Source organism: Salminus brasiliensis, chromosome 3 (assembly GCF_030463535.1).
Source record: "Salminus brasiliensis chromosome 3, fSalBra1.hap2, whole genome shotgun sequence".
Taxonomy (NCBI): Eukaryota; Metazoa; Chordata; class Actinopteri; order Characiformes; family Bryconidae; genus Salminus; species Salminus brasiliensis.
Window position 1 is genome coordinate 4,603,173 of NC_132880.1, and position 13,160 is coordinate 4,616,332.

General features: G+C 44.3%; 1 protein-coding gene across 1 annotated transcript; it reads left to right on the forward strand.

Annotated features, from left to right (window-relative positions):
• The first annotated feature begins 256 nt into the window (after positions 1 to 256).
• On the forward strand, positions 257 to 11,400 carry tecra (trans-2,3-enoyl-CoA reductase a). The gene is made up of 11 exons (XM_072674569.1): positions 257 to 424; positions 2,858 to 2,909; positions 3,019 to 3,063; positions 4,103 to 4,206; positions 7,621 to 7,736; positions 7,940 to 8,045; positions 9,395 to 9,467; positions 9,557 to 9,600; positions 9,686 to 9,743; positions 9,825 to 9,913; positions 11,227 to 11,400. Exons 1-11 carry the CDS (start codon positions 257 to 259, stop codon positions 11,398 to 11,400), a joined length of 1,029 nt encoding a protein of 342 aa, XP_072530670.1.
• The last annotated feature ends 1,760 nt before the right edge of the window (positions 11,401 to 13,160 follow it).

Sequence of the window (13,160 nt, forward strand, 5' to 3'; positions counted from 1 at the left end):
TGTTAAGGGGGCAGGAGACATTTTCTGCTCACTCCGCAGCCAGACCTTCAACCTTACACACCTCCCCGGACTAAAAGGGGGAGGCACTGAGCTGGACGGGAAGAGCTGGAGGAAAGAAAGAGCACCATAAGCTTTCTTCTAACTCCACAAGGCCAGAAAAGAGGAGATACAATATTTTGGCCCAGGATTTTGTAAGGGCTCTGGTTTAAACCTTCAACCTCTAGGAGCCACTGGAGTTGCGTTTGAGGTGCAGCAAATGGATGTTTTGGCTTTAGAGGCGAAGGGGGCCAAGAACGATGCCCAAGCAGCGCCTGCCCCGTCTAAATCCAGGTCCAAAGCACCCAAAAAGGCTAAACGAATTGTTTACTTTGAGGTGGAGATCCTGGACGCCAAGAGCAAAGAGAAGCTCCTGCTGCTAGATAAGGTACTGTGCACCGCCATGTGTTCTTGTGTGTCATCACGTTGCACCTTGCATGAGCTTTTGAATGCATTAAGGTTTACACTGATAGGATTGGTTGTTCATTATGATCCATTCCAAAAATTCTCGTATTCTGTTTCGGCGCCACGGGATCGAATTCCAAAAAGCTTCCAAAAGTCGATTCCTAAATTCTGAAAATCAAAGAGATCTGGCTAGGTAAGATGTCCTCAAGTGATCTACAGGGACACAAGTAGCCAGTTTAATTAGATGAGGTAGCAAGTTTAGCTGGCCAGCCTGCTAATTGGTAAGTTAGCTCCAAACTAAGCGCAGCTCCACATATGAGCAGCCTCCTCTAATTAGCTAGCTACATCCAGATCGGCTTTGCTGAAGGAGTCACAGTAAAACTACAACATACAGAGGAGAGAGGATTAGACATTTAGACATGAGATCTAGCAAGGTAAGATGTCCTCAAGAGATCTACAGGGACACAAGTATCCAGTTGAATTAGATGAGGTAGCAGTTTGGAATGCTAACGCTAGCTAAGCCAACGTCACTAAGTAACAGGGGCTCGTTCATGGGTTGGGCAACTGAGGGCCGGAGTCCAGCATAGTTTGGTCATTCTCCAGCTCTTACTCATGGGCCGATTCTCAATCTGGGTTCTCGTCTGTCCTTGTGTTCCTGTGAAATGTCACCAGTTGCAGCCCAAGTCCTGCTCTGTTCAAAAGTTCACATCTAGCCAAGTACAGGAACTGTGCAGGAATCCGTCCCTCGGGACATCCCGGAGGTCTCCCAACCTGGTCTAGCTAAACATTTTTCCTGCAACGTGTTTAATAAACGTGCCGATCATTCAAAAGCCACATCTCACACAAGGCCGAGCTATTGGCAGGCATGTCGCTTTTCAAAAAGAGGAAACCCACACCAGCAGGATCTCATGAATGCACACTGTGCAGGGTTCAGATACTTGCTGGTGTTTCCAAATGATTACTTGACTATTCATGCTTAGCATTTTTCTTAAAAACAACAATAATTACGTATATATTTGCATAACTAACAGTTGTTGACTCCAATTTGAGTGAAAACGTTTAATCAAACTATACTATTTTCTATAATTTTACACAGGAATGCACTTTATACGACATGAATGAAAACGAGGCGAGGTGTTTAGAGCTTTACGTCAGATTAGTCTGACTGGATTTTTGCTGACCTAGACAACAGCGATAATCCAGAAGCTCAGAATATAAATCTTCAAATGGTTATTTAGCGACATGCTTTCAGTTTAGCAGCTTTCAGTTCAAATTCTACTGCGAGTAAAAGAAATTTGGCAGGTTAAAGATTTAGATTTTGGTGTTTTATTGATTGATTTACAACCATTTAGCACCTATATCTTGTAAAAACTGAGATCAACTAAGCTAAGCTAATTAGTTAGCTTGCTTGCTCTGCCACAGGCTAAACGAGTGACTGAGAACATGAAAATAATACTATGAAGGCTGTTATACTTAGTTTTATACAAAGACCCAGTGTGTGGTACTGGTGGTACTGGTGGGTGTTTAATAACGCAGCATAATTATAGTCACTTTTGTGTTTTACTGCTTATGGTAGCTGCGTTAGCCAGCCTGCTAATTGTTAAGTTAGCTCCAAGTTAAGCGTAGCTCTACACATCAGCAGCCTCCTCTAATTAGCTAGCTATATCCACATAGGCTTTGCTGAAGGACTCACTGTAAAACTACAACATACAGAGGCTAGCTAGCTTCGGCAGGAAGAGGACGCTGCTGCTATCCTTACATATAATTAAATAGAACATAAAAAACATTCAGATTTCCACAGAAAAACTCATGTAAGTATAAAATGAAGACATATTCAGTGAACACTGCTGTACAGTGTGTTATACAGGAGGTTAGTATGGCAGTCCTAAGAATTTCATGAGATGGTCCCCGAGTGGTCTAGCGACTAAGGTGCTGTCACTATGATCAGAGGATCACTGGTGGACATCAGCAGCCGGGCCTAGGGAGAGCACAATCGACCTTGCTCACTCCAGGGTGGGTAGATGGCGCTCTATCCCCAAATCGCTCCAGCGCAATGCTGGCCACCACTGGCCTCTGCCGGCTGATGCATTGGAGACAAGCAAACTACGGCACTTCAGCAGTTCGGAGGGGGCTTGCCACGTGTCTCGCTAGTATCGGGAGCATTGCATGCGATAGGGGGCGATTACGTACGGGCCGGGTAATTGGTGATCCAAATATGGGAGAAAATGGGTAAATAAAATTGCATGAAAGGTTCAACATTACACATTATTTGATATAAATATTAGCAAAATCACTCGATTACTAATATAATCAATTGTGACACACACAAGGGAATGAATAGGGTTTTAAAAGTTACTAATAAATAAGCTAGGCGTCCCCAATGTCAGCAATGCTAATCTTTTCTCTGTATCTGCAGGTTGAGCCCTCTGCCACTATTTTGGACATTAAGTCTATGTTCCACAAGTCAAGTAAGTGGCACTGCCTGAGTCTATGGGTTTGTCGTTTTTATAACGATGCTAAGCTGTTTGGCAGGGTCATGGTGTAACATTCAAATCCGTGTTCACTCTGTTTCTCCAGATCAGCGCTGGTATCCTGCCAGGCAGTCACTGTGCCTGGACCCCAGTGAGTAGATCCTGTTTCACACTGCTGCTTGTGAATGTGCACTCTGGAGCTTCACTGATTTATAAAGAGCTGATTTGCAGGACCGTAGTTTCAGTTTTTGAAAGAGTAGCTGGACACTGCCTGCATAGGGCTGCAAATGGATGCAGCCCATTGGTCCATTAATCAGTGGTGCAGTTGGTTTCATATAGATTTTTATAAATCAGTCAATTAGATTTATCATTTACATTATGACCTCGGGGGAACTTGAGGAAGGCGAGGGTGGACAATACTGGATGTTGTAGGACTGCTGTAGGACTGTGTTTGAAGTAGCATACTGGGCACTGTGTGATACTAGCATGTACCATAGATTTTGGAGGTAACATATAAGGCTCACAGGATCACCAGATGGTACCTTCAATGATTTCCTCTTCCTGAAAGGACTGCAGTATGGGATGGGATGCAGCACATCACAATTTTCTCCCAAATTCAGCTCTACCCAATTCCCACTCACTAGCTAGGACAATCACACAATGCTAGCATGCTAGCCTCCTCCATGCTAGAGTCACATGAAGTCTGCCAAACGCATCTTTTCCAACTGGCGCTAATGCAACTTCATTGGACAGCTGAGCGCATTTGCAGGTGAACCCTAACTTGCTGACTGGCTAGCATCACGGTGGGTGATGGGGGAGAGGGAGGGCCGTCCTATAGTGACTGTTATAACCACTAACTGCTGCAGTAGCTGTACGTTCACAGTGTGACTGAGGGTGCGTCCCAATTGCGTGCTAATTTCTAATGCTGAAAGGGTCAAAGTTGAGTATACTTAAATACCCACAGTGCATGCGCAGAACCGGATGTTTTGGACGATGATTTTGATGGACACTTCAATATGACAATGCAATGTGAAACGGAAAGGGCGGACAAGGCAGACATCCATGCAGTTGATGCAGTATATAGTTAGTCTATACCTTATAATAGTGTGTACTAGGCAGTTGGGACATTTTGGCCTGTCGGTAGGAGGCAGTGAGAGCTGAGTGATGTTGTGTTTGCTGTGTGATTTCAGAGGGAAAGCCCCTGAAAGATGAAGAGGTTCTTCAGCAGCTCCCTGTGGGAACCACAGCCACTTTCTACTTCAGAGACCTGGGAGCACAGATCAGCTGGGGAACAGTGAGCAAAACACAGACACGGCCTGCCTATTTACCACCCTGTTATTCTGCCTCAGGTGCCCCTTGTAGAGCCACGTAGCATAGCATAACACAGTGTAGCATCACATAGCACAGCATAGCATTACACTTGAGGAACCCCACCTCGTCCCCAAATCCCCAACTCAGCATTCCAATAGTATTGGATGGGGCACCATCCATCATTCCAGGAGGACACAGTCAGTTCCACTGCTCCACAGCTCAATGCTGGGGTGCTTTATACCCCCCCCCCCCCAGCCCACACCTGGCATTAGGCAGATTGGTGCCATGTAGGTTTATTATGTTTATCTGCTCCATAGAGTCCTAGTCTTGAACCCTGCCACACAGCATAGCCATGCCATGGCAGATACCATCTGCTGTCATCATTGGTCATCATGACAGATTATGTCCAGAAATAGTGCGTTACGTGTCATGTTACCACTACCGATAAACATTCTGACAGATACCGTAAGGTTTAATGTTATGACCTTCATAATCGACATAATCAGTCACGGCATGTTTATAGCCTGGTTATATCAGTGTTATGTAGCCGTGCAGGATCTGCTTCTCTGACAGAATTCTTCTTCTTGTGTCGTTGAACTACAGAGTTGAACCAAATGAAGAAGGTGGGCTTCAAAGCCCATTTGTCTGATTGACCTCGGGCGGTTAACAGTGTACACAAGACTCACACTGTCCCCTAGTTTAATTTTCTCTCACCTTCTGAGAACCATATCCTCTTTCTTAGTACACCTAAGCTCCCTGCCCCCGTTTCCAAAGCAGGTGTTGATCCTCTTCGACCTCCTGTTCACTTTCTGCCTGTTGTGTAGCACGACTGCTGCGGTATTTCAAGGGTTCTGCTGGGTCTAGTGGTGGGCATTGAGGTTCTTCTGTATCAATGTACCAGAAACCTAAATTCTGGTCCTTATACACACACACACACACACACACACACACACACACATACTTATATGGTTCATTGCTTGATTGGTGGAAACCCTAATGTAGCTGGTTCTATATATAGCATCATTACACTATATGGACAAAAGTAAAGGGACACCTGCTCATTTGAAAGTTTAACCTACCTTTGTTGGAGTAACTGTCTCCACTGTTCTGGGAATTCCTTCAACTCAATTTTGGAGGAGCATTGCTGTGAGGATTTGATTGCAAAGGATGTTGGCTGATCACCACCCCACCTTATCCCCAACTCCCTAACTCAACATCCCGATGGATGGAATGAAGGAATGGAATGAGCACCATCGTCCCAGAAAACACAGTTCTTCCACTGCTCCACAGCTCAATGCTGGGGGGCTTTATATACCCCTCTAGCCCACCTCTGGCATTAGGAGACAGGCCTTTTCAGTTGGCAGTGCTTGCAGTTGCAGTTGGCAGTTACTTACAGTAGCTGGATGCACTCGTTAGAATGGGGTGTCCACAAACATTTGGACATATAGTTTATATAACCAGAATTTTACCCTCGTTGGCCCAGTTCTGTAAAAACCTAAACCTACAAGATGTATTTGAAGAAACCTGTGATATCTGACAGTTAACCCGTTACCCTAAAAGCCACGTCAGCCAATCAGCCAGGCTGTGTTTAGCTTTTTTAAGTAATGCAGGTTTATAGCCATCAGCTTGGGTACAGGTCTGAAAGTGCTGCCCTAGGGTCCCTATGGAGCTTCATGCTAATGTCATAGTGACTCAGATTCCTCCAGGACAGATTTGGTACTATTTGGGAACCTGATTCCTGAGCTAAGTTTGTGCCAGTGAGCTTTTAACATGTGCTGACCCAGGCCTTCTCTCTGCATTACCCTCTCTCTCACCAGCGGCCTAACTACTGGGAACACAACTGTAGTGCAAGGGGGGCGGGGGGCTTGGCTATGACAACGTTATTGGGACCCTTATGTAATTTTACACCATTTACACTATCATGAGGTGGTATTTATAGTACTGACAGAACTCAGAATAGTGTAACTTTAGTCTGGCTTTGCTTGTATGAGAGTCTTAACGTTTAAGATTGTTTACAGTCTAAGATCTAGCCTCAATTTTTCAATGACGATTAGGTTAGGGGACTGTGAGGGCCAATTCTCATACACATTCGTGGCAGTTATATAGGGGGGTTTCACTGTCTTACCAGCATATGAGTCTCCCAGATTACATCTTGACCTCCACAGCTCCCCTGACCTGCCTTTACTAATAACATTTGCACTGTAGGCAGGGCACTACCAGAGGTTTTGGGCCCCATTAAAAAAATACTACACTGGGCCCCATAGCTAAAAATACTATTAATACATTTTTAGGGCCCCAGTCACAATTCCTGAGATCTCCCCCAACAGCCCACCCTCCCAAACCTTGTGGGCATGGAGGACTTTCGTTTTTAAGGTCTTCAGACAGTTGCTCACAGGAGTCCATGGCCGAACGGTTCCAGGCTGGGCCCAGTTTTCTCAGTGTGGTTCGCTTACTGTACTTGGGGCCACAGAACAGTTCGGTGGGAGAGCTTAATGACATAGGGATCCACTGGTTGTGGCGTAAGATCCTGAGTCTGGGTTTATTTCCAGTACAGAAAATGGTAAGGACTGTATCTAATAAGTATAAGGACAGTTACTAACGTTAACGCTGTGGTAGCGATGTTGCATGAGGCCCGAATCTGATTGAAGTGTACATAACTTTATTAAGCATAGCATCCAACAGCGCTTAGCACGCCCCCCTCCCTCCTCGCTGGGAACGTCCAACATTGGTAGCGCGGCATTAGCATGGCTCGGCTTGCTTAGCGGAAACTAGCATTACCTTCTCGAGACAAACAAGGTTTCTGTATTACAGCTGTGCTGGACTGTGTTTATGATTCTGTGACTGTATATCGTCTAGTACGCCAAGAACATGGCTATAGCTATCTGTTAGCATAGTGCTAACAACTGTGTTGGCTAGCTACATTAGCCTGAACAAAGCTGTCCATATGTTTTTACGAGGCGCCGTGTGTGTGCACTTCCCGGTCTTGATTTAGCAACACAGCAAATGGAAAAGGAAACCGCAACCGGCCTAGCGGGACGATACGGCGTGGCCTTAGTAACCGTTTAGCCCTACAGTGTGAAAAAAGGCCCATGTTTGATGAGTGTTAGCACAGGGTTTGAAAATTCTGAGAATTTAAAATACTTGGAAAATTGATTCAGCTTGTAGCTGGTGAGTTGCCTCTGGCCTGATTGGCTACTGAAGGTCTTAAATCCGAGCCAGTTGTCCAAACTTTTGCACAGACCACAATAAAGATTAGATTTTTTTTTTTTTTTTTTTTCACATACAGAGTAACGTGTGCATGGGGACTTAGTGACATTTGTGTTTTATTACTGTCCCACACCCCCTGTTCCTTTTCCTCTCACCCAGACTCCCTTCACATCTGTCCCCCTCTCTCCAGGTGTTCCTCTCTGAGTGCATTGGGCCGCTCATCATCTACCTGATGTTCTATTTCAGAGTGCCCTTCATCTACGCCCCCAAGTATGACTTCAAAACCAGCAAGCACTGGGTCGTGCAGTGAGTATCTCATCAAAACGAAGGCGGCAGGTTGCTTTTAGGCTGTAGTGTTGATGGATAGGAGAGGCTCAGGTCCAGGAAATGTCCTCGATTAAGGCGGTGGAGGCCGCGTTGCCTCTGGGGTGAAGCTGCTCTGAACTGACCCCTAAATACAGCAAACATCTGAGAAGGCTCTCTGTCGCTCTTCTGTCCGTTCTCCCCAGTCTAGCATGCCTGTGTCACTCCTTCCATTACCTGAAGAGGATCCTGGAAACGCTGTTTGTCCATCGCTTCTGCCACGGCACCATGCCCCTGCGCAACATCTTCAAGGTGAGGCAGCACCTCTCTCCATCTCCCGGAGGGTTTTGTGGGGGAAATACTGCCCGGGTCCTTTTTCATTCCTCTGTTTCCAAAATAATGACCAGTTTTCTTGAAGCTTAACTTAATATGTGAAGATAACATACAGTACATGCGCTCTCTCACATTTTGAGATTCTTAGATATGATTCTCCCTCACATTTAGCAAGCTTAGGATTCTCCACAAGGGGGCGCTAATAGTGCTCATATAGCTTTGGGTGCTTTGTATCAATAGCCCTGTTCCCAGCTGGCATTTACAAGTTCCCTGGGTGGTCCGATCCTAATTGGGCGGCTCAAAGTACAGGTGTGAACGGGGTACAGTGCGTCTCAAGGACACGTTGTAATCCGATCACTTGAACCACAAGCTAACCAAAAAGCTAAAAATTGGTAGCCCATTGAACTTCTCCCGGGAAGTGATGTGAGAAATCCGATCTCTAGCGGTCACAGGAGACACACACCAGGTATGAACGGCTATGCTTTTTGGAATTTATCATTTGTGATCGGATCAGCCGAGATATATATATAATATATATATATATATATATATATATATATATATTTATTAACAGGAGGTATGGAACAGGGCCAGGGACTCGTTGTAAACTCATCATAATAATGTTTTATTAAAATATCGGCACCATTCCAATCTTCAGATTGTTCGGTCTGATTCAGGCTTCTGAACAGCTTTTTGATTAGACATCCATTCAGATGTTTCCCCCCCATAGGAATGACAGGACTGCACAAATGGGCGGCCTTGGGTGGTCACTATGATCGGAGGTTTGAATCCCAGTCATGCTGCTAGCCGTCGGCAGCTGTGGCCCAGAGTGTATTGGACGGCTTGACTGCGCACATGTCGGAAGGGTGGCGTGTGGTGTGTTGGTCCGCCCTGACTATTTTGGGGGGGGGGTATACGTACGGGTTGGGTAGTTGGTGGTCCAGATTGGGGAGAAAATGGGGAAAACCCTTCTTATGTCAGAATGATACCGATACACTAGTACCACCCAACCAACCACTTGAGGTACCACAGCAGCCTCTTGGTAATCCCTTTTGGAATACCTTAGCAACTGCCTAGCAACCACTGAGCAACACTTTATTAACCACCGGAAATTTTTATTAACCACAGTTTAATCCTAGTGACCAAGTAGCAACTAGGTTGAGAGTGGTCCATCACTCCCAACGGATCCGGTCAGCAACAGAGCAAGGGCGGGGATCTCCAGTCTCCAGAGCTTCCTACCTGTGGACAAATCAACAGCCTGGCGACTCAGGCATCTACTATCCTTCTGTAACGAGTGGAACGAGTCCTGAAGGCTGTTTCTCTTCCAGAACTGTTCGTATTATTGGTGCTTTGCTGCTTGGATGGCCTACTACATAAACCATCCGCTCTACACGCCACCATGTAAGTAATCCTCATCAGGATTATGATTGATTCCAGCCTCTTTGGCAGTTCTCTGCTGTGAACTTCTGAGTGAATCTGTCTGTTTTTAGACTATGGGGAGCAGCAAGTGAAGACAGCACTGGGGATTTTTCTGGTGAGCGTTGCTTTGCCTACTGACTCCCTTTGTTGTTCCTTCGCACCAATTCCTCTTTCCCATGTGTTCCTTTGATTCCTCATAGTTCTGCCAGCTGGGAAGCTTCTCCATCCACGTCACTCTCCGCAATCTCAAACCTCCAGGTAAGCTCCTGAGGCAAAATATAGCTCTCCATCAAGGGCTACTGAAAGCCGGAGCGCTTGAGGGTTTTTTTTGTATTCCAGGTTCTAAAATCAAGAAGATTCCATATCCAACCAAGAATCCTTTCACGTGGATCTTCGCACTGGTTTCCTGCCCAAATTACACGTACGAGGTGAGACCCACTTACTGCATGTGCTTAGAAATGTGGGAGCAGCATGTTATCATTAGGAATAAGGGAATTATGTTGATCCTGTGAGTTCATGAGGGCATCTCAAACTCCAGTCCTGAAGCGATGTGATACTGCAGTTTACAGGTTTCCCTTTTATAAAAAAATAATTCTAATAAAAATTAATACATACTTAATATAATTAATAATAAAGATATCTACAGCTGTATGCAAAGGTTTTGGCACCCTGTGGCGTGTTTTGTTGATGGTAAATAATGTGTGTTGTTTGTGTAAAGAAGTACACACCCTCAAACCACAGTTCAGCACATGTCATTTTTACTGAATATAACTTCCTAAATTTATACTATTATATAAAAAATGAAACTCAGAATGTTTATGTCACTTTTGTTATGTTTTAATAACGTTTAATATATAATATGTATCATTTATACAATTTATATTATATATAAGCTATACTTTTTTGGTTTACTACAAATAATACAGCATAATCTCAGATGATTGTCATTATTATTAATATGATTAATTATTATTGTTATTCATAGCATTAGTATTCTTAGTTATTAGTATTATTGTAATTATTATTACTGTTATTATTATTTTATTAGTAGTAGTAGTATTGTTGTTATTATTATTGTTGTTGTTGCTAATATTAGTAGTAGCAGTAGTATTTTTGTTATTATTTTTATTAGTAGTAGTATTCATATTCTTGTTATTATTATTATTATTACTATCAATAGTAGTATTATTATTGTTATTATTATTAGTAGTAGTACTATTCTTATTGTTGTTATTATTATTATTATTATTAGTACTATTCTTATTGTTGTTATTATTATTATGTAAATGTCCAGGGGATGCTGCTCCATCCCATACTTACTTCAGTTGTGGAGCTAAGGATGAGGTGGGGTGATAATCATCAACAAACATCCTGACCTAACTAACGCTCTTGTCGCTAAATGCAATCAAATCCTCGCAGCAATGCTCCTTCAAAATCTAATAGAAAGCCTTCCTCCCTGGACAGTAGAGACAGTTACTCCAACAAAAGCAGGACCAACTCATTTTAATACCCTTAATTTTAGAAGACACAGTGACTGAGCAGGTGTCCAAATACTTTTGTCTATATAGTGTATGCCATATATTTGGGATTAATCAGCCTCATCATTAAGCCTCAGCTGTGTGGAGCAACTTCCTATTGCAATGAACTGCTGCTGCCCCCTGCTGTTCTTCTCTCCACTATGATGCCTATGAAGAACATTAATAAGTGAGTGTAACATGTGCTGTGTGTATCCCGCCTGCAGGTGGGCTCCTGGCTGGGCTTCACCGTGATGACGCAGTGCGTCCCCGTGGCCTTCTTCACCATCATTGGCTTTGTGCAGATGACTGTGTGGGCCAAAGGCAAGCACCGCAGCTACCTGAAGGAGTTTAGAGAATACCCAACCCTGCGCTCGCCCATCCTGCCCTTTATCCTGTAGAGTAACATATACATATACACACACACACACGACCAGCCATAACATTAGTACCACCTGCCAAACATGGTGTAGGTGTCCCTCATGCCACCAAAACAGATCTGACCACTCGAGGCATGGACTCCACAAGATCTCTGCCCATGACCCTGTCACCTTTTCACCAGCTGTCCTTCCTTTCAGCACTTTTGGTAGGTACTGACCACTGCATACCAGAGAAAAACCCACAAGACCTGCCTGATGTTTTGGAGACATTCTGACCCGACTCAGTCGTCTCGCCATCATAATTTGGCTCTCATCAAAAAGGGCCAAGATTCTTATGCTTTTCACACCTTTATCACCTTCAGGAACGGACTGTATATATGCACCTATATATGCAACTCTTGAGAGACGTCACTGTAGATGAAGATCATCAATATTTTCCACTTGGTACTAATGTTATGGCTAATTAATGTATATTGAAACTGCTAGACTGGGCCATTTGTATCAAGCATCTGAAAGTAAGGCTTCAGATTCAGGAACTGCCATAAAAAAGGGGACATAATAATTAGGATACACAGTACTTGGGTTTTGGGAGAGTCCAGAGGGGCACTCTCAGGTAGCCCTGTCCGCTGTAAACATGACCATTTGCTCCGTCCAGCATTTCTGTAACGGCCTCTAGCGTGAGATTTTCCCGTTTAAAGAGTATGAAACTCCCCTTCTGCTGATGCACTGCAAAGGTTTGCTCTGATTTGTGCAATGCATGCTGGGAATTGTAGTACAAAAGTCTTGGAATATAACAGAATGGGACAAAGAACACACTATATGTCCAAATGTTTGTGGACACCCCTTCTAATGAATGCTTTCAGCTACACCAATTGCTGACAAAGACGCATACACACACACACTCATACTCACTCAGCTTGTCTAGTCCCTGTAGAGAAGTACTGCCAATAGAATAGGACTCTAGAAACCTATTGCATGAACCTATGTGCACCATGTCTAATGGCAGGCGTGGGCTTGAGGGGGTATAAAGCCACCCAGCACTGAGCTGTGGAGCAACTGTGTTGGAGCAAAGGTTGGAGAGTTGGGGATGAGGTGGGATGGGGTGGCGATCGTCAGCAACCTACGTCTAGCTTTCTTCCCTGGACAGTAGAAACATCTACTTCAACAAAAGCAGCATAAGCTCTTTTTAATATGAGCAGGTGTCCCAAAACTTCTGTCCAAATAGCGTATTAGATGCTCGTTTTTGGCTGGATTGCTTTTTTAAAAAAGGGTTACAGCATGGAATTGGGATATGGAATTTACAGCCACTGGGAATATTGGAGTACTCCAGCATCTCCCACAAAATCTGCCACCTTCTGCAAACGTCCAGATCCCTGATAACACGCTGCTCACAGGGTGACTATAGGAAAATAGCACGACTGGAACAATTCTGTGACCCCTTCACCTGACCTGACCTGAGGCACAAGCAGCTGTGAATTGACTCTGCTTTATCTCGGATTGTAGAAAAGATACACTGACCATCAGTTCAGTCTGAGCTCATGTCTCATGTCTCACATGTCTCAGTTACGTATTTAATGATGATCTCTGCATTCAGGAATTCAGCACCATTTCCAGTGGTCCGTACACCCAGCTACGCAAGCCTTGGAAACGGCCGGTGTTTGCTCGTTTCTCCAGACCTGTGCTCTTTTCCCGGGCGGCTGCTCGTTTATTGATTGCATTATTTGCAGCGATCTGAATTCTGAGAAGCAGAACACTGAAAGTCTCCAGGATCAAACGGAAAG

What these genes read in the sequence shown, in the direction of transcription:
- tecra (XM_072674569.1), top strand. Translation starts at nt 257, where the DNA reads ATGGATGTTTTGGCTTTAGAGGCGAAGGGGGCCAAGAACGATGCCCAA. An exon ending in GTCACTGTGCCTGGACCCCA is followed by an intron (nt 3,064 to 4,102) that starts GTGAGTAGATCC and finishes GTGTGATTTCAG; the next exon opens with AGGGAAAGCCCCTGAAAGAT. An exon ending in CACAGATCAGCTGGGGAACA is followed by an intron (nt 4,207 to 7,620) that starts GTGAGCAAAACA and finishes CCCTCTCTCCAG; the next exon opens with GTGTTCCTCTCTGAGTGCAT.